This window comes from Lonchura striata, chromosome Z, assembly GCF_050655825.1.
Source record: "Lonchura striata isolate lonStrDom1 chromosome Z, ASM5065582v1, whole genome shotgun sequence".
NCBI classification, from domain to species: Eukaryota; Metazoa; Chordata; class Aves; order Passeriformes; family Estrildidae; genus Lonchura; species Lonchura striata.
The window spans coordinates 70477556-70498661 of NC_140740.1; the positions used below are offsets into that span (position 1 = coordinate 70477556).

The 21106-nt window shown below is 38.8% G+C and overlaps 1 protein-coding gene and 1 long non-coding RNA gene across 7 annotated transcripts in view; one reads left to right on the top strand and one right to left on the bottom strand.

Annotated features, from left to right (window-relative positions):
• The window catches only part of LOC110471227 (uncharacterized), a 46761-nt gene that overhangs the window by 597 nt on the left and 25058 nt on the right, over positions 1–21106 (top strand). For 3 of the 5 annotated variants that reach the window (XR_014951553.1, XR_013341563.2, XR_014951552.1), the window contains exons 2-3: positions 655–8514; positions 9375–9444. This is a non-coding gene — a long non-coding RNA (uncharacterized LOC110471227). Of the gene's footprint in view, positions 1–654; positions 8515–9374; positions 9445–12809; positions 20129–21106 lie in introns of those variants that run through there. The other 2 variants (XR_014951551.1, XR_014951550.1) reach the window with 2 other exon arrangements.
• The window catches only part of RCL1 (RNA terminal phosphate cyclase like 1), a 30645-nt gene continuing 25911 nt past the window's right edge, over positions 16373–21106 (bottom strand). For both annotated transcript variants that reach the window (XM_021531709.4, XM_085567610.1), the window contains exon 9: positions 16373–16607. In XM_021531709.4, the coding sequence (XP_021387384.1) occupies positions 16457–16607 (151 nt within the window). In that variant the 3' untranslated portion in view covers positions 16373–16456. The remainder of the gene's footprint in view (positions 16608–21106) is intronic.

Here is a 21106-nt window from a genome sequence, read left to right on the forward strand (position 1 = left end):
TGGGATTTATTGCACAGTTCTGACTTCTGAAATGCACACTTTTCTGTCACTTCCTGTGTGATGAGTTTGTTCCTTGTTTTCTTGTCCATGCCAAGTAAATATGCTTCACTTGGAGGCTCCAGAACACAGAGTTGTCTGTTAGACAAAGAAAAACACAAGTTGAGACAGGGAAGAATTAAAAAACTGTGTAAAAGTGTGATGGGTTATGAGTCTCAGACTGCTGATAGACTCACGCTCATTACATTCTTGCTTTCAAAGCAGGTTCTTATGTGTCAGCTAGAAATTTGGCACTGTCAAAATGTAATTCTTTAAGGACAACCTTACTTTGTCATGTCACTGTCATTTCTATGATGTGATGCATGATTTTTTGCTCCGTACAGAAGAAAAGAATATCTGCTATAACATCATCTCACAGGTCTCATGTCCTTTAAGATCATCTCAGAAAATCTAAGCCGTTTCAGAACTAGAAATTATATCAGTGGGTACATTGCTTTGCTTTTATTGAATGTACAGTGTAATGGATACCTGGTGATTTTGAAATAAAGTCAATTACAGCATGTTTTCTTTTATTATATCTAGTCCTTCATCTCAAAGATTTTCTGTAGTATTACATCCTCTAATATTTTGCTTTTCATGTTTAATGTCTCTTCTCAGCTTGCAGTTTGGAAAACTCACACAAACATGCTGCAGTGACACTGGAAACTTCTTCCAGGAAGAGAAAAGAAAGAAACTCCAAAATAAAAATATTCTGATGCCTCTGAAACATAATTACCTAATATGCCACTGATATCCAGACCACTCAAAGGATAGGAGAGTAGTGTACTACATTGCTTGGGCTCACTGCATGACACAAGCCTCTGTTCATCAAGATTTCTGTGGACAGATCCATGCAAATGCAAAAGAATTTGACTCTTTATATTCTTAAGTTTCAGTAGTTTGTCAGGGTCAGGTGTAATTGGTCCTGCCAAATTTCTCAGCCTCTGGAGTGATAAAATGCATCATCACTTGCTTAGATTTTGAAAGTCCAATCTGTGTTAGGAGTCCAAACTTTACAGCTTATCTAATGATACCTGGCATTCTTGTTTGTCTTCTATTATAATTAAACATGTTTTAGTATAATGTAACAATAAACGGAATTATCCTATGAAATAACCTTTTTCACTGGTTTGTTCAGCATTGTTCATTACTTTCATCAGAGTTCTTTCTACTATATCAATTTTCAACAAATCCTTTAAAAGGCATCTGCACTCAAAAACTCTGAACATCTCAGGTTAGCATCTAACTGCCATTTAAGCACTTCCTTTCCCTTTTTCTTTGCTAGATGATCATACAGTGTCCATACATTTGCATGTTAATATGCTTGGACACCAGTGTCAACCTGTCGCAGGGATTTAAGTACCGTTTACGTCCATACTGTTCACACATCCTATTTTCCGTCTTCACACTCTCTGAATACCCTCATGTGTAGGGTGTAGTGACACAGGCATAACCACAGAATCCAAAAACATAGATGCTAAACAATAAACTTAGTAAATATATTCCCAAACAATGGACAAAAATATCACTAATTATACAAAAAACATTATTTCTTCAGGTGATGTAGCAACTTCAAATTTAGTTTGCTTTTCAAAGCAAGTTACAAACTTGCCATCTGTGTAAGAGACTTAGTTTTACTTTCTTGATTATTTCTGTGTTCCAAATTCTGAGATTAGTGTGCTGGCCAGGATATAGACTTTGTTTCATTTTTATGTTCAAAATGTTGAAAATTACATAAATAATTCTGTAGTATTTCCTTCAAAAATTCTCATAGTTGTCCTTTGATTTATCATTTTCAGCTGAAATTAAAATCAAAGCATATTGTCTGTTCAGAAGTAGGGAATTATTTGCAAAACCTTTGCAAATTACAACACTAGGGAGTTAGTCAAATCTATGCATGTATTTCACTTTTCTTTCTACTTTTGTAGTAGGATGTGTAAAATTCATACTGTTTAGTAAGTACATTTGTCATAATGTTTTTTCTCCTTTTCTTTGTGTAGTAGGCCTTGCCTTGGACAAAAAACATATTTTGGTTAAAAAGCCAAGCTTTTCCTTTGAGTATATGACACAAAGAACAGTCTTAAAGGAAATGTTTTAATTTTTTATAGTCATTCTCTGAAATCTATTTCCTGAAGTCATATGAGTGATTGCCTCCTTCCTGGAGAATGGAAGAAAAAACACCTGTAAATACAAGTTTGTGTATGACTTAGCTTGCAAAACGACACACTTCTAATTCATCCCCTTTGGGGAAATATAACTTAGGAAAAGAAGACACCTCTTGGCTTTGAGGGCCCCAACAGGAAGCACAAGATTGTCCTGTTCCAGACATCCATTTGATACTGTTCCTCTGAGAGAGAGTAGAAAGTACCTAAAATACCTTTTGTAATGCATATCTACAAAGATGGCTTTTGAAAGATATACTTAAGATTGCAAAAAGTACTTCTCCAGACAATAAGTTATACCCTCATTACTGCTCCTGCTGGAAGCTGGGCTTCTTTGTCAGTTCCTTCTCCAACAGCCCACTGTGTTTTTAATCATGTACAAAATGCTGCATCACACAACAATCCCATAGGAAAACGATTTTAAAACCCAAACATAGAAAAAAGCCCTACAAGAACAGGCATTACTTCAATTGCTCAGCAAGTAAAAAGCACTCAGAGACTACAGTGACTAATGCAGAACAGTGACTTCTATAAACCAGAGGAATGGAATCAGGTAATGCCCCCTGTGCATCCAAAACTGCCCTGTTTCCTTTCCCAGAAGTTTCCAGGAGCTGGATAAGCTTTCATTTTCCAACAGCTCTCTGGGATTCCCTCCAAATGATACAAGGAGAAGACAGAGAAGCCTGCTTTGTAGCCCACAGTGATCAGGAATAGTGCCCTGCCTGACATATTGTATGAGGGATGGGTGTATAAGATGTCCAGTGGCATTAAATATTGGATTAAAAAGGACTGCATAGCAGTATTGTTGTATTTCTTAACCAACATTGGTAGCTTATGCACAAGTCAACCTCATGTAGTACATGAGATTTTCATCTACACCTTTCAAATTGAATTGTTCCAGTTTTGTTTTTCAACAGTTTCTGATAGGTTTTCTGCAGATAAAGATTACATTATTTGTTTATTTACTGTTTAGTGAAGCTAATTGCCTCATGTGAGTTGTAAGACTTGCACTGATCTCCATACTGCTTGTGGCTCTATTAAATGTTGCAATCCTTTGAACACTGTCATCCATGTGGCTCAGTACTGGTTGATGTGGATCTGATATGGAAATGGAGTAAATTCATTTCTTGCCAAATTAGCTGAGTCACAACAGAGCAGCAGCATGGGATTTCCTTTTAAGGAACATGTGCCTTTCTCTTATTAGAGGATAAAACCTAGCATGCAGCCAGCAATTTGGTAGCTGGAAAATGCAGGCAGGCAAGTAAGGGCAAGCAATTGGTTTAACTGTTGAACTTCAAAACAAATTTTTAAAATGTAGTCCACTGATGGGAAATGGCTTGGTATAAATGGTATTACAGGTAACCACAAATTTATTGTCACTCTATGACTTTTCTGCTTAGTAAACATTTAGGTATTCTAGAACCACGCAGTGAGGAAAAGGGTCAGTAAGTCTGAATTTCTATTCAAAATCTGCTAACAGAATGAAATAAAATTAATAAGACTGCAGCCTGAGGCTGAAGGAGAACCTTCAAGCACTGAAGACTCAGCTTGTAGTGTTTGTTAGTGGCTCTGCTGTCAAAGTCCTAATGATTGCAATACAAATTCTTCAGGAGTCCATCAGTATGTCAGGACTCCATCAAGTAACTGTTTCCTAATCAATTTTTGCTTGCATAGGTTCTGTTTTGCTTTGTTTTCCATTTCATTTTTAAAGCAGGGTATCTTGTGTGCTTAACTGGTATCTAAATACAATAATATGTGAAATTGTCTTGGGTTTGCATGGCCAGGTTTTGGGAGTGGGGGAGCTACTGGATTCTGTTGGAATGCACTGGAAGCTTCCTCCATGTCTGGTAGAGCCAGTGTCAGATGTCTTCAAGATGGACATGCTGCTGTCCAAGGCTGGGACAATCAGAAATGATGGTAACTCCTTCTGATAACATATCTAAGAAGGAAAAAAGTTATTGGGCAGATGTTATTGTGCCAGAGAAGAGCAGAGTGAGAATATGTACGAGAAATAGCTCTCCAGACAGCAAGGTCAGTGAAGAAGGGGAGGGATGAGGCAGGCAGTGCAGGTGGGACTCCCCTAAAGCCCATGGCACAGCCCATGGTGAGGCAGCCGTGCTTCTGCAGCCACAGGGGATCACATGGATGCAAAGATCCCCCTGCAGCCTGTGAAGGAGACCCACACCAGAGCAGGTGGATGCCTGAAAGAGGTTGTGACTCCATGGGAGGCCTGTGCTGGACCAGGACCTGGCAGGGACCTGCAGACCCAAGGAGAGAGGAGCTTACACTGGAGCAGGTTTCCTGGTAGGATTTGTGACCCTGTGAGATCTCATGCTGGAGCAGGCTGTGCCTGATGGATTGCACCTGTGGAAGAGTGCAATCTTCCTGTGAGATGAGCTCACACTGGAGAAATTAATAGAGAACTGTCTCCTGTAGGAGGCACCTCACACTGGAGCATGGGAAAGACTTCTCTCCCTGAGCACTGGGAGAAAAAATGTCTGATGAACTGATCATAACCCCCATTCTTCTTCTGCCAGCACCATTGCAGGAGAAAGTAGAGCTAGGAAGGAAGAAAAGTGGGGGAAAGTGTTTTTAAGATTTTTCTTCTTGTTATCCTGATTTGATTTTCTTGGTCCTAAATTCAACTAATGACAAAATTCAGTCTGTTTTGCCTGAGTTGGTAATTGGTTTGCTAGTCTCATTGACTTTATCTCAAATCATGAGCCTTTCTCTCCCATGTCTAGTTGAGAGGGAGAGTTTTAGAGTAGCTTTGTTGAATACCTCGTATCCAGCCAGGATCAACCCTCCACTCATTTCAAAAGGTTTTCAGTTCTACTGTTACACAAATTATATTAATTTTCATAATAAAGATAAATTAAAGAGCCTTCCCAGGTCTACCTATCAATAGGAAAATAACTTTTGACAAAGAAATTGTCTTTGAAAACCCCAGGGGAATAGGGAAGCCTACTAGATTGAAAATCTCTCAAAATAAATTTTGGAGGGCCCAGGGTCTGTTTTTTTCTTTTGAAAAATCAAATCAAAATCACCTCAGCCTTTCTCACCTTAGGCAAATATGAGGAACAGCTGCTTCCCTCATATACACAAACTAGTATTTCTTTTCTCATTCTTGGAGTTTCCAGATATTTAAAGGGACTCAGACATTAACCAGAAGTACTCTAATTAATTACAGGTTTCTAGCCTACTTCATGTGAATGCCCTCTTGAGGACTTCATTGTGTACAGTGTTCATGACTACATAATGACCTGGCATCAATTTGTGGAAAATTAGATTGTTTTTTGAATAGTGTTTTCACCTGTGTATATATATTAGAATATTTTTCTTACATATTAAGACGTGAATGGAGATCTAGATGAGAATATTTGTTATGGATTTTAAAAATTAATATTTCTGGAAGTCAATTATGTGCTGTTTAATATTGTCTGATTTTAAATGCAATGGACTGCAGCTCTGCCCATATTCTTTTACCATGAATTATTATGGCAAGTTAACCCACCTGAGCTTGTTTGGCAGTAGCTATCTGTGAAAGCCAGAAAGCTTCAGAAGTTAATGTTCATGTAAATTCATTTCTATCAATAGTGTTTCATCCTGTTGAGTTTGGGGTTTTTCTTCGAGTTATTTAATCTGTTGTGTAATTTCATCTGCGTTAGTGTAGCAGGATGTGAGTGTGATACACCTAGAAACTAAAAGGACAAAAGACAACACAATGGGGTAACAAATATCCTGTTAAGGTCAGCTGTTGAAGTTTTTGAATTTCCTCACTCAACAGCTCAATCTTCATGATATTTTTTTTAATTTTTTTTAAATTTTGAAATACATTTAAGATAAAATTACTACGCTACTTGGATGCAATACAGAAATCAATGTCATGAAAGTGAACCAAGTGTATCTTGCACATTTTCCTAACTGCTTTCTGGACTCACATCAATCACCAGAGATCTTAATGAGGGTTCTTGAGTTAGGATAGAGAAGATTTCTTCAGAGAGAAATCTTCAGGGAGACTTTATAGCAGCCTTCCAGTTTTAGCAACCTTCCTGTAAAGGAATCTTTCAGGAAGACTGGAGAGAGACTTTTTGCATGGGCATGTCATGACAGGACAAAAAGGCTTTAAACTGAAGAAAGTAGGTTTAGACTAGATATTAAGAAGAAATTCTTTCTTGTGAGAACATTGAGGTGCTGGAACAGGCTTCCTAAGGAAACTGCAAATGGTCCATCCCTGGAATGGTTCAAGATCAGATTGGATGGGACTCTGAGCAACCTGGTATAGAGAAAGATGTCCTTACGTATGACAGGGGCATTAGAACTAGATGACTTTTAATGTCTTTTCAAACCATTTTATGATTCTGTAAGAGCAAGAAACTTTAATATACACACACAAAAATAAAAACAATAAACTTTTATGAAGTGATTCTAGAAGTCTCTAAACTGCTTACAGCAAACTCAAAGTGAAAAATTTGTTTGTAGTTAATTTTTCCACATGGTATTCTCATCTTAATATTTCACAATAAAGACACTGAATTTCACTTTTGTTTCTACTCAGTTTTACTTCTGATTGATAGTAGCAGCAAGTTGTGTTTTGATTCACAATTCTGGAAAAGGATGAGTAGCTTAAAATCAGAAACCTATTCCAGTCTGAAATACAATTATAAAAATATGCAGTCTGCTGATTATTAAAATCTGCTAAGTAATTGTTGCTCAAATGAAAATAGATATGAGACCCATTGCTTTATCAATATTTCTGAAAAAGTTACTTTAGGAAAAAGCTAGATATCAGTGTTGGTATCAAATATGCCCTCTGGCAAAACTGCAGTATTAAAATATTTTATGTTAAAAACAAATTATTAGGTATCTTTAACATAGCTGTTTTGCTTTTGAATCTTTTGGCCAAGTTTAGTGAAAACTAGCAGGAGTATAGGGTTTTCACAAAGAAGTAAATTCCTAGTCTGGATTCAAAAGGTATGAACCTCTCCAAACCAGCTAAGAGGCATTTCTAAGAGAGAGGCCTGTCCCACATGCCACAGCTTTGGTAACACAGCTTTCATTAATTAATTCTGGGATCAAACTACATAATTTAACAACTGATTTTCACTATTGCTTTGTAGTTACATTGGTACAAACCACATCAAATCCGTGTCAAATAGCTCTTTTCTTCTCCTCCTCTATTTTTTGACCTGAACTGATCTGAATTCCAGTCAGATCAGTTAAAGATCTTCCTTTCTAATTAAAACAATAAATCAAATTCAGCTCTTTTAATTTTCTATATTAAAAAAAGCACCCAGCAACTATTAAATTTGAAAATATCGCTATCTTGTTCCACTCTTTATAGCGTAATGGAAATAAACTACATATTGGAGCTCTCTGGGACAGCATTTCAGGATCTAGAAATAGCTTCCACTAACTCCTTTTCTTAGAGGAGGAAGATTTTTGGATAAGCAATTCCAGTAAGTATTCCCTGACACTGAGGTCCACATACAAAATAAAGCCAAAAAGCTCTCCCTAGGGCAAACAATATGTATTACTTGCCATTAAGCTTCCTCAAGGATTAGGTTATAAAAGATCTTGTCGAGGTAGCTATACCTCAGGCAGAAACAGGAATTAACTTGATCCTTCCAGGGAGTAGCTTCAGAGTGTGTCATTCCCAAGATACCTTTCACATGAAGGACTGAAACAATTAGATGTATTTATCTAATTGCTTCAAAGAGTAAAACTAGTTCTCATCCGCAGAAATGAAGGAAAGCTAGTTGTCATGGTTTTGATCAATGCTGAACAATGTTGAATCTGGCATTCCCAGGACCAGAGAAGCTGCAAGAGTACCCTGCAACCCTGGCACTGCCTTCAACCCAGCTAGACCTGTGGAGGAAACCCAGTCCTCTGAGATAAGTCACAGGGTGTCCAACCCTCCTGGATTTGAATGTCTTCTATTCTGCTTCCTCTGCTGCTACAGAATTGAGTCAGCCAAGAGATACCAAAAAATCCAGACAGATACTTTGGTTACCAGAAATTCGGACAACAGGAGCCAGTTTGTGCTTAAGAGATGCTGCAGCAGGCAACATAAATAATTATTCTACTGATCTATGGAGAGGTTACCATTCAGTAAATGGCAAAGGAAGCAAATTTAAAAGCTTGCAAAAGGAACAGCTTTTACTTGGAACTGCCACTGTTCTGCTTACCCTCAGAAGTGAAACTAACAAGCCCCACACAGAGTTGAGTTTAATATTTGGCTAGCAGCTGCAGTAATACCAGAAGAAGTGGATTATCATGAGAATGGTCGATGAGATACAACTACTGAACTACTATGGTTAGCATCTATGTTTCTTGATTTGTTACATGAGCTAGTGCTGCAAAAATATGCTGGCAAGGGTTTGAATTCTTTTTTTATTCCCTATAAAATGCCAGTGGGTTAAAGAACAATATTTAAAAATAGCTTTAAACATTTAAAATATAAACAGATAATTTAAACAGTAGCACAGTTACATTAGTTTCTTCAATTGTGTGCTTCTATATCTTTCTGACCTTTATTCCCCACACTACTTCATTGAAAAGCAAGAAGCTAAAAAGTAGTATCTAATCCTCAAAGCTCCTTCTCTTAAGCTCCTTGTCTTTGTGCTGGAGATAGCTTTGCAGTAGCAATGGTGGACACCTTACATGATGAAATGCAGTCAGGGTTTCCACCAGTGGAAAGTTAATGACAGAAACTCCCACAGTATTGATAAGCAAACACAATATTAAATTAATATTGGAAGCCAAACTGGCTTCCTTAACAGAAGGTCCTAAAATAAAAGTCTTTCAATTTCATAAGACTGGAGCTTTATATCAAGATTTTATCTTGTACTATTCAGAGACTTAGGACTTTATAGGAATGTGCTCATTGTCCATTTTGTAGCATAATATTCCACCAGTTTTAAAGCAGCCCATGCATGTTAGTGTCAGTCATAAAGAAACCTTGATTTTGAGTGTTAGGCATAGGTTCCTTTTTTGCTCTCCACTTTTTTCCAAATCTCAGATGATTCAGCCAGAGGACTATTTTCAAGGTGGCAAGCCTTCAAGGAGACCTCTGAGATGGAAAGATGAGGAAAATGCTTTGTTTCTACAGAAAGAACTGCTAGGGAAGATATAGTTAGAAGAAATCTAATCTGTCTCTTCACTCTTCCATTACAGAAATCCTGGATGAAAATCCCTGTAGTGAGACAGATCAGTGACCAGTAGAAAAAAAGAGGAAGCTGTCTGGGTGAGTAGCCTGGAGGACAACCTGCAAAGGATTCTGTCTGCATACAGGGAACAGAGAAGTAAAACCATGTAGCAACTCAGAGTCCCACCGCAGCATAGTGGGTTTGCTATTCCAGTTTGTTCTTCCACAATACAGCAAAGACCATGGATCTAACAGGAGTGAGAAGAGACCAGTGGAGAAAGGGATTATCACAATGGAAAGCTTTCTCAAGTAAAAGTGGCAGAATGTAGTCTTGAGAGGTAGACATAATAAACTAAACAAATTCTGGGAAAAAACCAAAATAATGTAAACTTCACCAAAACAAACAAACAAACCCCACCATCTTCATACCAAAAAAAAGCAGAAATAAGACAGGGAGATTCAGGCTTGTAGAGCCCAAAGAAGCTTACAGCCATCATAAAGTAACGCAAATGTTTGTACAGACCTGAGCTTCTACAAATCTTGATATTTTCTAGTCCAGCTCCCTGTGGGATAAAAATGAGTCACTTCATTCTTCTCTACCACTGGCACAAAAGCTGTTCTCCAAAACACAAGACTTTGGAACAGAGGATAAAAATGCGTGAAGCTAAAGATTATATTACATTTAATGCAAACAATGTAGCTTTTTATATTCATATGCCTACAACTCTGGAATAACAATTCAAATCATATATTAATTAGTAGCATTGTTATTGTCTGTAGAAAACATAAAGCAGAGAAAATTGGTGGGAGACTTCACTGAAATCTGGAAAGGTGTGAAAAGAGAAGTTTCAGACAAGTTCATTCATAGCAGCTCTTTCTTTGAAAGTGATTCAGTGAAGAAAATGTTATGAGCATAAATATGATTAAGTTTTAACTCCATGTGTCAGTCAGGCAAGTGACAATTTTGGTAATTTCATCTATTTTCCTTACAATGTCTCAATAGCTGTTCAAAAATTTCAGACAAAAATTGCTCTTTTCTGTGCAAACTTGTGAGACTGAGAAGGGAAAAGAAGGGTAGTAGGATTCTGCAATATTCTTCTCCTTGTCTGTTAGTTATACTCTGTTTTTTCTTCTTGCTGTAAATTTCAAGTTTAAAAAAAATCTGTTAACAATGCTTATTTAACTCTGCAAACTGAAACAGATGTTCATTCTTTATTTGTATTTTAAACTAAAATTAAGAATACCTTTTTAGGCAGCTGCCACTCCCAGCCTCTGGTGGTGCAACTTTAGACTAGCCCCCCTCAGCCTCTTGTTGAATAAGAAACTGCAAAGAAGTCTGTGCCTTGTCTAATAGCCTGTTCTTCTAAGGTGCTCTACATAGCATGGAAAAAGCCAGATCTTTCAGAACAGCTCCTCACTTTGAATTCATACATCATTGCTTAGAAAAGTCTAGAGCAAGATCTTGACACTGTTCCAAGGCAAAATGTGCTGCTGATGTTAATGGTGAAGGATGAAGAAACAGTATTTTTACTAACAACCTGACAAACACATTCCAAAAGAAACAGAAATTCCTTTTCCTAGTCTGTTTCCTAGTCTGTAGCCCTGACTCACTATGGATGTGTTCTTTGAAAATATACTATGTAGATTACCTATGTCCCAAAAATCAAGTGAAAATAGTGGATAATAAACTTGTGGCATGAATTATTATGTAGATTTTTACAATCAATGCTCAGAATCATTCTGCAGTAGAAATCCTTTCCCAGTCACGTTCTGAATGTTTAGATGTGTTTCTAAATACAAAAACTTTTACTAATCTCTCAGGAAGCCATACTGCTTCAGGCACCTTCTGAATGCTGGAACACAAACAAAACAGAATGGCTGTGGTTTTCTTTTTTCCCCACTTTCATGATGTTAAAAAAAATAGTAAATAATCCAAATTCATGCATATTTTGATCTAGATGCATCTTGAAGATTTTTAGTGCATTATACAGAATCAAAACTGTATTAGCAGACACACAAAGTTTATCTTGATGTGCTGAGGGATGACCATTCAGAACCATAGTCTCAACTTATATAAAATATGCACATTCATCAAAAGTTAAGAAAATGTATCTACATTTATGCAAAATTTGCTAAAGCAGTTTTTTTCTTATCCTTGGAGACAGCTTAGGATTGAAGAAAGATATAAGCAACTTTTCAAGGAGCAAAGGTGGTGGCAGGTTAAAAATGCAGTGGGAAGGGGTAAGGCATTTCTTCTGAAGCATCTAACTTCTGAGGCATCCTGCAAAAATGGGTGCCCGCCTGAGCCTGTTGCATTTTGCAAAATGGGATATGTCACTGACATGTAGTGATGATCACTGGCATCAAGCCCTTAATCCTACTAATTAATCCATAGTTAAGCACCAGATACCTCACACGGATCAGTCTCCACAAGGCCCTACAGACTTTCACCATGGGATCACTGATGAAGGAGCACTGATGTTTGCTGTGTGAGCAGCTCAGCGGAGGCTGCCAGGGAAGCACGGCCAAACTGGTACTGAGAAGACAGAGAGACAATGTGGCAGGCATGCAGCATGAGGACAAATATGCAAAGACACAGGCCACTTCTGTGTGCTCAGTTGCGCAGAGCAGTTGCTACTTCAATTTCCATGGGCACCCAGCCACTGCTCACCCTCATGTAAAAAAATTATTTTGGCATTTGTTTTCTTGTGGCTACACATTTGACCAATACTACTTTAAACCAGGTTTCTTCTGTGGGTCTCCTTATTGCCACACACACAGAGTATTTCTGCACTCTCTAATACACAGGAAATACAGCTCTGGGCACTCTTCTTAGTGAATATACATAATCTTACTGTTCCAGGAAAGAGATTAGCACTAACACCTGACATATATCATTACAAATTTACTACAAATCATCCTAGTAGTTCTGTTTTGTAACAATGTCACAACTCAATTTGTTTGGACATTGTGATGCTGTGACACAGTGCATTACTTGCTTCTGTTACTCATCCAATACTGTCACCACGCAGTTGAGCCCACACATTCTCTTCCCTGCAGGTCTTTCTGTCTTTTTGCCTCTCACTGACAACAGGTTATAGGTGTTTTTCAGAGCTTGTCAGTGTTGCTCAGAGGCAACAGGCACAAGGAAGGTACACATTCACATCATGAATGCTCTTTTAAGACACAGCTCACAAAGACCTAAGCAGTAACTGCAAAAGATGGTCCTTCCACATTGTAATTATTTTAGAGTTACCCTGACACAGTTGTGTGTCTCACTTGGGATCCATTAGGAGACAGATTAAATAGATGTGGATATACATGAGACACACAAAATAAAAACATGGATCTGGCCATACACTATTATTTATTTTTAAAGGAAAAATAACTCATAGACAAAATCATGCATTCTGAAAATTGGTTTCTTTTCTTGTTTGTCTTTTTTTTGCCTCTGGTTTCTCAAGAGTATGATTGAGAAACAGGGAAGTGAACGTCAGAATTTGCAAGAAGAGAATTATGCCTCTGTGGATTGAAAAAAAAATCTGTATCACCCATGGGGAAGAGGAAGAAGAGAGAAAGTATATATACTCTGGCAGCAACAAAACACTATTTTGAATACATTACCCAAGAGAGGCATGTACTTACTGTTTTGGCCCAGCTAATTTACCTACTGTGTGCTTCCCCAGACAGTTATTGCACTGGCTTCTAGCCACATGCCTTTGATAAAGTGCACTTGGAATGAAATAATTTTGCTTCCAATATAATCTCTTCTACTCCAGAAGCTGTTCTACAGCAAATTAGCATGGATTTTCTGACATAACCACAGAAGGTGCAAATTATAATCATAGCATCATAGAAGAAAGTTATACAACAGGTATTACAAAATTGGCAGAAGATGCAAGGTAAAGGCATATTTTACAAGTACTTTGCACATCACCACTGTGACTGCAACTCTCATGGGACTGCACCTGATGTGGTGTATTCAGCTCTGGGAACCCCAAAATAAGACCTGGACCTCTTGGAGCAAGTCGAGAGGAGGTCCACAGTAAAGATCCGAGGGTTTGAGCACTTCTCCTCCTCATGAGGAGAGTGAGTTAGGTTTGTACAGCCTGGAGGAGACTGTGGAGACCTTACAGCACCTCTAAGTCAGTACCTACCTAAAGGCAGGCTTGAAAGGAACTTTTTAAAAGGGCATGTAGTGACAGAACAAATGGTGATGGCTTTAAGCTAAAGTAGATGTGTTTATATTAGCTGTTAGAAGAAATTCCTTATTGTGAGGGTAGTGAGCTGCTCTAACAGGTTGCCCAGTGTCGTGGTGGATGCCCAATCCCTGGAAGTGTTCAATGCCAAACTGAATGGGTCTTTGAGCAACCTGGTTGGGGGATGGTGGAACTAGATGATCTTCCAACCAAAACCATTCTATTATCAGAGCTGTTCACCCAAACGGATTAACTAAATTACCAATGGATTGTTCAGAGTACAGGATTATTCATGTACAGCTAATCCCTTCAAATTTAAATTATCTGAGTATTACTCTGCTATGGATGTACTGAGATGAAAGATGTGTCTCCTAGTAACTATCATCTTCATCATAAAGTCTGTGGCTACCAACAGTATGAATTTTTTTCACCAAAAATTAATTTCCTCTGTCCAGCTCTTACTGCTTGTGTGATCAGACCACCAAAACAGATGTCAGTTGCTGTTTTGTCGATAAACAAACAGCTTTTATCTGCAGGATTTCCTTCTTCTAATAAGTACTTTTCCCAGAATATGAAGGCCATATAATTTTAAGAAAAATTACCTAAAAGCCCCTCTGGATTTGTTAATATTTCTCCAAAGAGTGACTGTTCTGGAAAAACTTATTAATTTCATATACCATTCTTTTTCTCTGTAAAGCAACAAGCAAATTCACAGGATTTGAATTGTTGCAGCAAGCACTGTGCTATCGATCTATGCAATTTGTAGCAGGGCTAAGGCTTACCAGTCCCATTTTAACACTGAGGTTAAGTACAGATAATTGTGTAACATAATTTCTGCTGCTTGGGCAACTTATTGCTGTCTCTATCCTGGTGCAACTGGAACATTTGGAAAAACTCAGAGCTTTAAAGTTAAGCTTAAAAAGAATAGAGCTTTTCAGACAATACTTGCAAATTTTTATTTAAGAAATTTTGGAAATCGGAGCTGTGGCACAAACTTGAATAATTAATGCAAACTTTATATTTTAATTCTAGTGGCTTTTAATTGTAGTTTGTACATTTCACCTTTTGGATCAGTGGCACCTTGTATTTTGGGTAACTTTAATTCATGAAATGGCTAGTTTTTTCATTGCATAGTGACAGAGGGGAGCAAGATAAATTCTTTCAGGCCTATATTCCTCTTTCTAATTTGAAATGCAAAAAAGTTATTTTATTTCACATCCTATTGTCTTATTTAGAATTTCCTTAGCTGCAAGTCAAAATCTGAAAAGCTAATAAATTATAAGAATGGCTTCACCCTTTCCCTTCCTCCCTCTGGCAACTCCCAAAGTTGTTTTTTGATGTATCAGTTCAAGAAAGCCATTTATGTTATGAAGGGCTCAGGAAAGACTTCCAGGCTTCTTTTTTTCCCAGCTGTTGTCTGTTTTGCTTTAAAGATAAATAAAACCTTATTTAGGAAAAAAATACTTTATTTTTTCAAATAATGTCTGACAGATTACAAGAATAAAGTACAGTAAAAAAAAATTCTCACATGGCCTGCAAAAGTTAACAAAACAGTAAGCAAATACAGAACCTCTGTCCAAGTCCTTTTATTCTTCATACTACAGATGCCACATTACAGTGGCATCAGATAAAGTTTGTAAAACCATTTTAACACAGTCACTACTATCTGCTTTCTTTATATACCAGCTTTTGACACAGTTTTATTTTCCTCCAGACATATGAAGGATAGTCTAAAGTCAAATACAAATTTCTTCCCTTGTGTCAGGAGTTCAGCATTAACTTCAACAGGTTTGCTTGAATTTACCAGTAGCCTTTCATGGGTAAACATATACAACCTGGTAGAAACTTTTTTGCATCTGTCAATCCATCCCATATAGTATTATTGGCACTTTAAGAAGGGAGCAGATGCACAAAATATGATGATGGAACTGAATATATTTTTCTTTCTCAAAGTCTACAGCTATTTTGCTACTTCTAACAACTAATTGTGAGCCATGAGTACAGCACACCAAACAAACCTAGAAGAAATATAAGTGATAAGTCAAAAGCTGCCATGAAGGTTTCTCCTACCATGCCCATGTTTGCAAAAGAGACTAAAGTAAGTCAGTACAGGCTGTGATCTCTTCTACAGTATTCTAACATTAGGAAAAATAGAAGACAAATATTTTATTCTTCCTTTGAAACTGCAACCCTGAGATGAGCTCAGCTGGTTAAAGCATAGTACTAATAATGCCATGGGTCATGGGTTTCACCCCTGTATAGGCCATTCACTTAAGAGTTGGACTCAGTGATCATTCTGGGCCCTTTCCAACTCAGACTATTTTGTGATTCTGTGAATTTAGCAAATGTAAACAGGAGTGGATCATCTGACAAATTCTACACACACACAATGTATAAACAAAGAATTGCTGTCATACCTTTACTTTAATTTTCATGCCAACATTATCTCTGCAATTACCTCAATAATCTAATATTTCCATTGTGATAATTTGTTTCGCAATGCAAAGCTTGTTTTTATTTTCCCTCTCTAGCTAGACCTTTCAGAAAAAGCTATGAGTGAAATTAGTAAATACATAAAACCAGAGCACTCACCTCATTAAGGCTTGAGAGCACAGTGACATGAAGCACTTGTGTCCCATTCAGTGGAATACAGTGCAAAGAGTCCCAAGTCAGCTGAGACTCCAGAGAGCCACTCCAAGCAGCACAGAATACTGTCATTGCATTTATAAATAGCACAGATCTAAACAGTCTGAAGTTGTCTTTATTGTTTACATGCGGTAGGCTTGGGTAACCCTGCACTGGAATCATCACAGGTCTACACCAGAGTGTACAGAGATAGGTGGGGTTTATTAGATCTTTGCAGCATTTTCTGTCTTTCACAGATGTGAAATCTAAAAAACTGTAGATGCTTTTTATCTTATAGTTTTACTGAGATTGCAAAATCCAATGCCAACACATGTCATTAAGACCTTCTCCCCGCCCGCGTGCTCTTCCTCAGCGGTCTTTGCTTCAATTTTAAACATGATCTGGAAGAAGCTTCTGAGGTGTCGCAGAAACTCAATTCTGAATGAGAGAAAATAATACCATTTAAGAAACAAAACAGGAAGTCCAATAGCATTATGTACTAACACAGATTCCAGCATGGTGAATGAAACAAGAAAATATTGCTTAGTACAGAGAAACAGGGCTACAGCTCCAAACACTGTTCTCACTTTTGTTGTAGAAGTAGCTAGTGACCCCTCCTGAAACCTCTCCAGTCTCTGTATAAGCAGAGAGAGGAATGGCTGGTAATACAGCAAGACAAAACGGTAAGGGAAGAAAAGAAAGAAAGAAAGGAGAGAAATGTAGTTAGGTAAGTTATTTACTCCTGATGCTAATTCTTCATTAGGCCTATAAGAACCCTATACCAACCTGTGATTCTCCTTTCCCCTGCCCAATGTTAAAGCAGAAATAAAACATAAACAGGCATAGCCAAAGTATTGGGTGCACACTTTAAGAGAGATCCCAAAGCATGTGTTTGATTTCTGACTGATTACTGACTTCTCCACTTCACAGTTAAATGCTTCTTTACTATTACATTCAGACTCAGAATTCTTCCTGTTTTCTCATTTTCAGAAAAAAAAATCCTTTCATCATTTCAGACAGAAAGGCAACAAGAAACTGAACAATCACACTGATCCTAAACAAACACTGACTGGAGAGTGAGTAACATGAAAAATATAAAAAAAGAAAAAAAAACAAAAACATCCAAGAAAACATTTTTACTGGCTTCTCTGAAAGAGGGAACATGTAATTGCACCAAAAGACTACAAAATAAAATTTGTAATTGCTTCTGACAGAAGTCTGGACTCATCCAGTCATGGCCACAAGCAAGTCTGCAGTCTCCAACAAAGATTTAATCTCCTCCAGCAACTGGTATGCGCCTTTCTTAGTTTAAAGAAATGTAATGTGGACATCCAGTTCACACATGGGCTTGTCTGCTCTACATGCTGAAAGCATAATTGCAAGCTAATCACACATACATCATTACAGCAAATCAAAGAGTAAGTATCCACAAAATGGGAAGAAGGAGAACAAAAGCCTAAGCCTGTCCCCACTGTGGCATCACGAGGCCTCTGAAAGCCTTTTGGCAGCTCCTATTCACAGAAATTGTGAAAGAGTACAAGGAAAATTGCAGGAGCAAAATTGCTTATACACTTCAGCTGGGCATGCTGCTGTTCCTGCACTCAGATATATGCATGAGAGAGGAGGAAAATGGCAGGAGCTGGAAAAAGAGAGGCTGTATCACCTGTACTGGTGTGTGCCTGGGATGATCTTACCTATCTCTGGGGCAGTCTGTTAAATACTTCTGCAGGGTGAATGTGGGAACATGGCTCTCAATGCTATGTATACTTTCTCCTGCACCTTCCTGGACTGATAACTTGCCTCAGCACAGACACCAGCTTTCTCATTTCTCAAATGGACTAACAGTTGAAAGGAAGAACTGAAAAGCACCTTTTCTTCCATGCCTCCCCAGCTGCAAGGTTTCTGCTTGCAGCTGTAGTAGGCAAATGGGCATAGGCTGGCACAAATGCTTCAGTAAAGCTGACAGACAAGTTCTGTATCAGCTTTCTCCTTAGCTGGGTCCTTTCACAGACTCATGTCAGTGTGACATGAAAGCAGCCAAGCCCAAAACAGCAGGGATGGCATGCTGAACTGCAAGGAGGGCACAAAACACACTGTAAAAATGACAGAGGACATGTGGTGCCAGAAACTCAGGGAGAAATCCTAAAAGGTGATCAGGAAACTCTGCAACATATTGGTGGGATCAGTTCAGCCCATACCTCTCTTTGCACATAGCTGGGGTACCCTGCATCTATCTTTGCCTCTTCTCCCTTTCAAATAAACACAGAGTGAGAAAAATATCAGCCCCTACATACATGGGAAAGGCTCTCTGTGGTGCGAGCAAGGGGAAGGCTGCCTGGGGACAGCAGGGGAGAATGCAGAAGCAGCAAAAGGCCAGCTTTGTCTTGTACCAGTGGAAGCACAAGTGGTACAATCCCTGAAAATAGAAGAGAAAGAGGCAGGAAAGTAAGGGTTTGTAACAAAAAGCAGGTCTATATTAGTTCTGAGGTTGGTCTGGGTCGCAGGTGGGCACCTCAAATAATAGTGCAGGCTGCGCTAACCACACAGGCACAGGCTGCAGGACTGAAGGAGGGGGTGAAAGGTACAAAGAAGGTTTATTTTGCTGAAAATTTACACTCTGTGTTCAGGCAAGAACAAGGCAGAAGCCGAACAGAGCTGCTCCTTAGGTGCAGGGACAGCTACATGAGCCACATTGGAGGCCTTACAGCCAAAACCAACAATAGTAAAAGGCCTGTTTATTTAAGTGCTGTCTTTTCCCCAAAGCCTGCTAAGAATTACCAAGAAGTACACAAGAACCTCATATACTGGGCAAAGCAACCAACTAGAAGACCAGTGTGAGAGAAGACCTGTGCACCAGCAGCGCATTCTTGGCTCAGTTGCACTAGGGCCCACGCAGGGCTTTGCCTGCTAGTAGTGGCAGCCCCAAGCACTGCTCTCCTGAGAGACTGAGGAGCTGGGGGTGGGCATCCCCAGCCAGGGGAGCACCTGGAAGTGTCAGCTTGGCTGGGCAGAGGCACTCTAATTCCACCTCTTGAAGCCCCTAAACCCTTGCAAAGCCATGGACTGGGGCACTCAGGCTTTTGGGGCACAACAGGCTTCCCTGTTGCTGTCCTTCACATACCCCTGGCTCATGCTGATCCTGCCAGACTGACCTCTGTGAGTTAGTGGGATGGCCAGCATCCTGCATTTGATTTTAAGTTCAGCTTGACAGAAAGGCACTTGCTTCTGTGAAATATGAATACTAAGCAAGGGGTAATGCAGAGCAGCTGCTGGTCATGCAGTCTGTTAGCCCTGTTGCCACTCAAGACAGCCCTGCTCATGGTGCTGCCTGCATTTCCACTCCCCATTGTTAGTTGAGGCAATGGATGTCTCCTGTAAAAATAAGACGTTTCCTCATTCAAACGGACATGTTCCAAAGCATTTTGTCCCAATGGGATGCTCTCAGAAGCCAGCTGAACTGTCACATTCATGCTGTATTATGCTGGACAAGGAAGCCAATAACACAGCTTTTAAATAACTTCAGATTCTGTAGGGTCAAAGTGTTAAATACAGATGTCACAGCTCTGAAAGAAAAGAAGGGACAAGGACGTGACAATACTGCAATTTACTTGATAAGCTTGTGTATCCGATGAGCTGCTTGGGAGCCAAATCTACCAGTCCTTTATAAACAGCTGTAGTTGAGAGCATAAAAAGCCCTAGTTGTTGAAAGCATAAAAGGATGCATTCTATCTGAACAGATCCTCACAGGACTGCTGAGTCACAGATTCTCACAGAATCATAAATTTTACAATGTGCTGCTTCAGTATGTGCACTCCTGACCTTTATCCCTGCTGCATACACCTAGCTTGGAAGAAGCGACAACCCACCAACTTGAACTCAGCCTGCTTACAAAATAAACTAGTGCATTTGCTTGATTTTCACAGAACAAAAAAGGACAAAAAATTTAAAAATACTCACAATTACAAGTGATTGGATTGTCTCACATGCTTAACTGTGCACTTCAAACATATCTACTTTTCTGAAACCTCCCACATGAATACTTACTTTACAGGGGATTACTTCCCCTTTGTACAATGGGACACTTCCCTGTCTTCCCCTCAAAATCTGATTAATATAATTTCCAAGGTATCAGGAGTTGAGAAGAGCAGTTAGGTAATTTTTTTTTAGCTCTCATGTGATGGCACCACCATTCTTCAGTTATCACAGTACTGTACCTTTCACGTATACAGCACCGGTACCATGATAACCGAAAAAGGACAGTTCATACTCTTATTATTTGATGCCATTGCCAGATAAACAAACCTCCCTTTATCTGACTAGAGAATAACTGCTCAGTCTCTAGAAATAACTGTGATCTAGTAAATCCCCTAAAAGTCTGAGAAATTAAATTTTTGATAAATTGTTTCAATAACTTTGTTTTGATAAATTGTTTTTGATAATTTGTTTCCCTAACTTATTTCTCTTAGAACTCAATTAGGCCACTGCTGTGAAAGATAATAAAAAGTGTTTTTATAAATACATTAAAAACTAAAGGAAGACCATGGAAAATTTCCATGCTTTACTGGATGTGGAAGGGAACATTGCCATCAAGGAAGAGGAAAAGGCTGAGGTCCTCATTGTCTTCTTTGCCTCAGTCTTTAGCAGTAAGACTCGTCCTCAGGGCAACCAGCCCCCTAGCTGGGGTACAGGGAGCAGAATAGATCTTCTGCAATACACAATGAAGTACTGAGCTATTTAGAGACTCAGAATTCTATGGGGTTGGATGGAATTCATTCAAGGGTACTGAGGGAGCTGGCAGAAGCACTCACCAAGAAAATCTCTATCATGTAGCATCAGTCCTGGCTAACTGAGCAGGTCCCAGAGGACTGGAAGTTGGCCAGTGTGATGCTCATTCCAGCAGGGTCAGAAGGAGGACCCCAGGAATATAGTAATAGCCC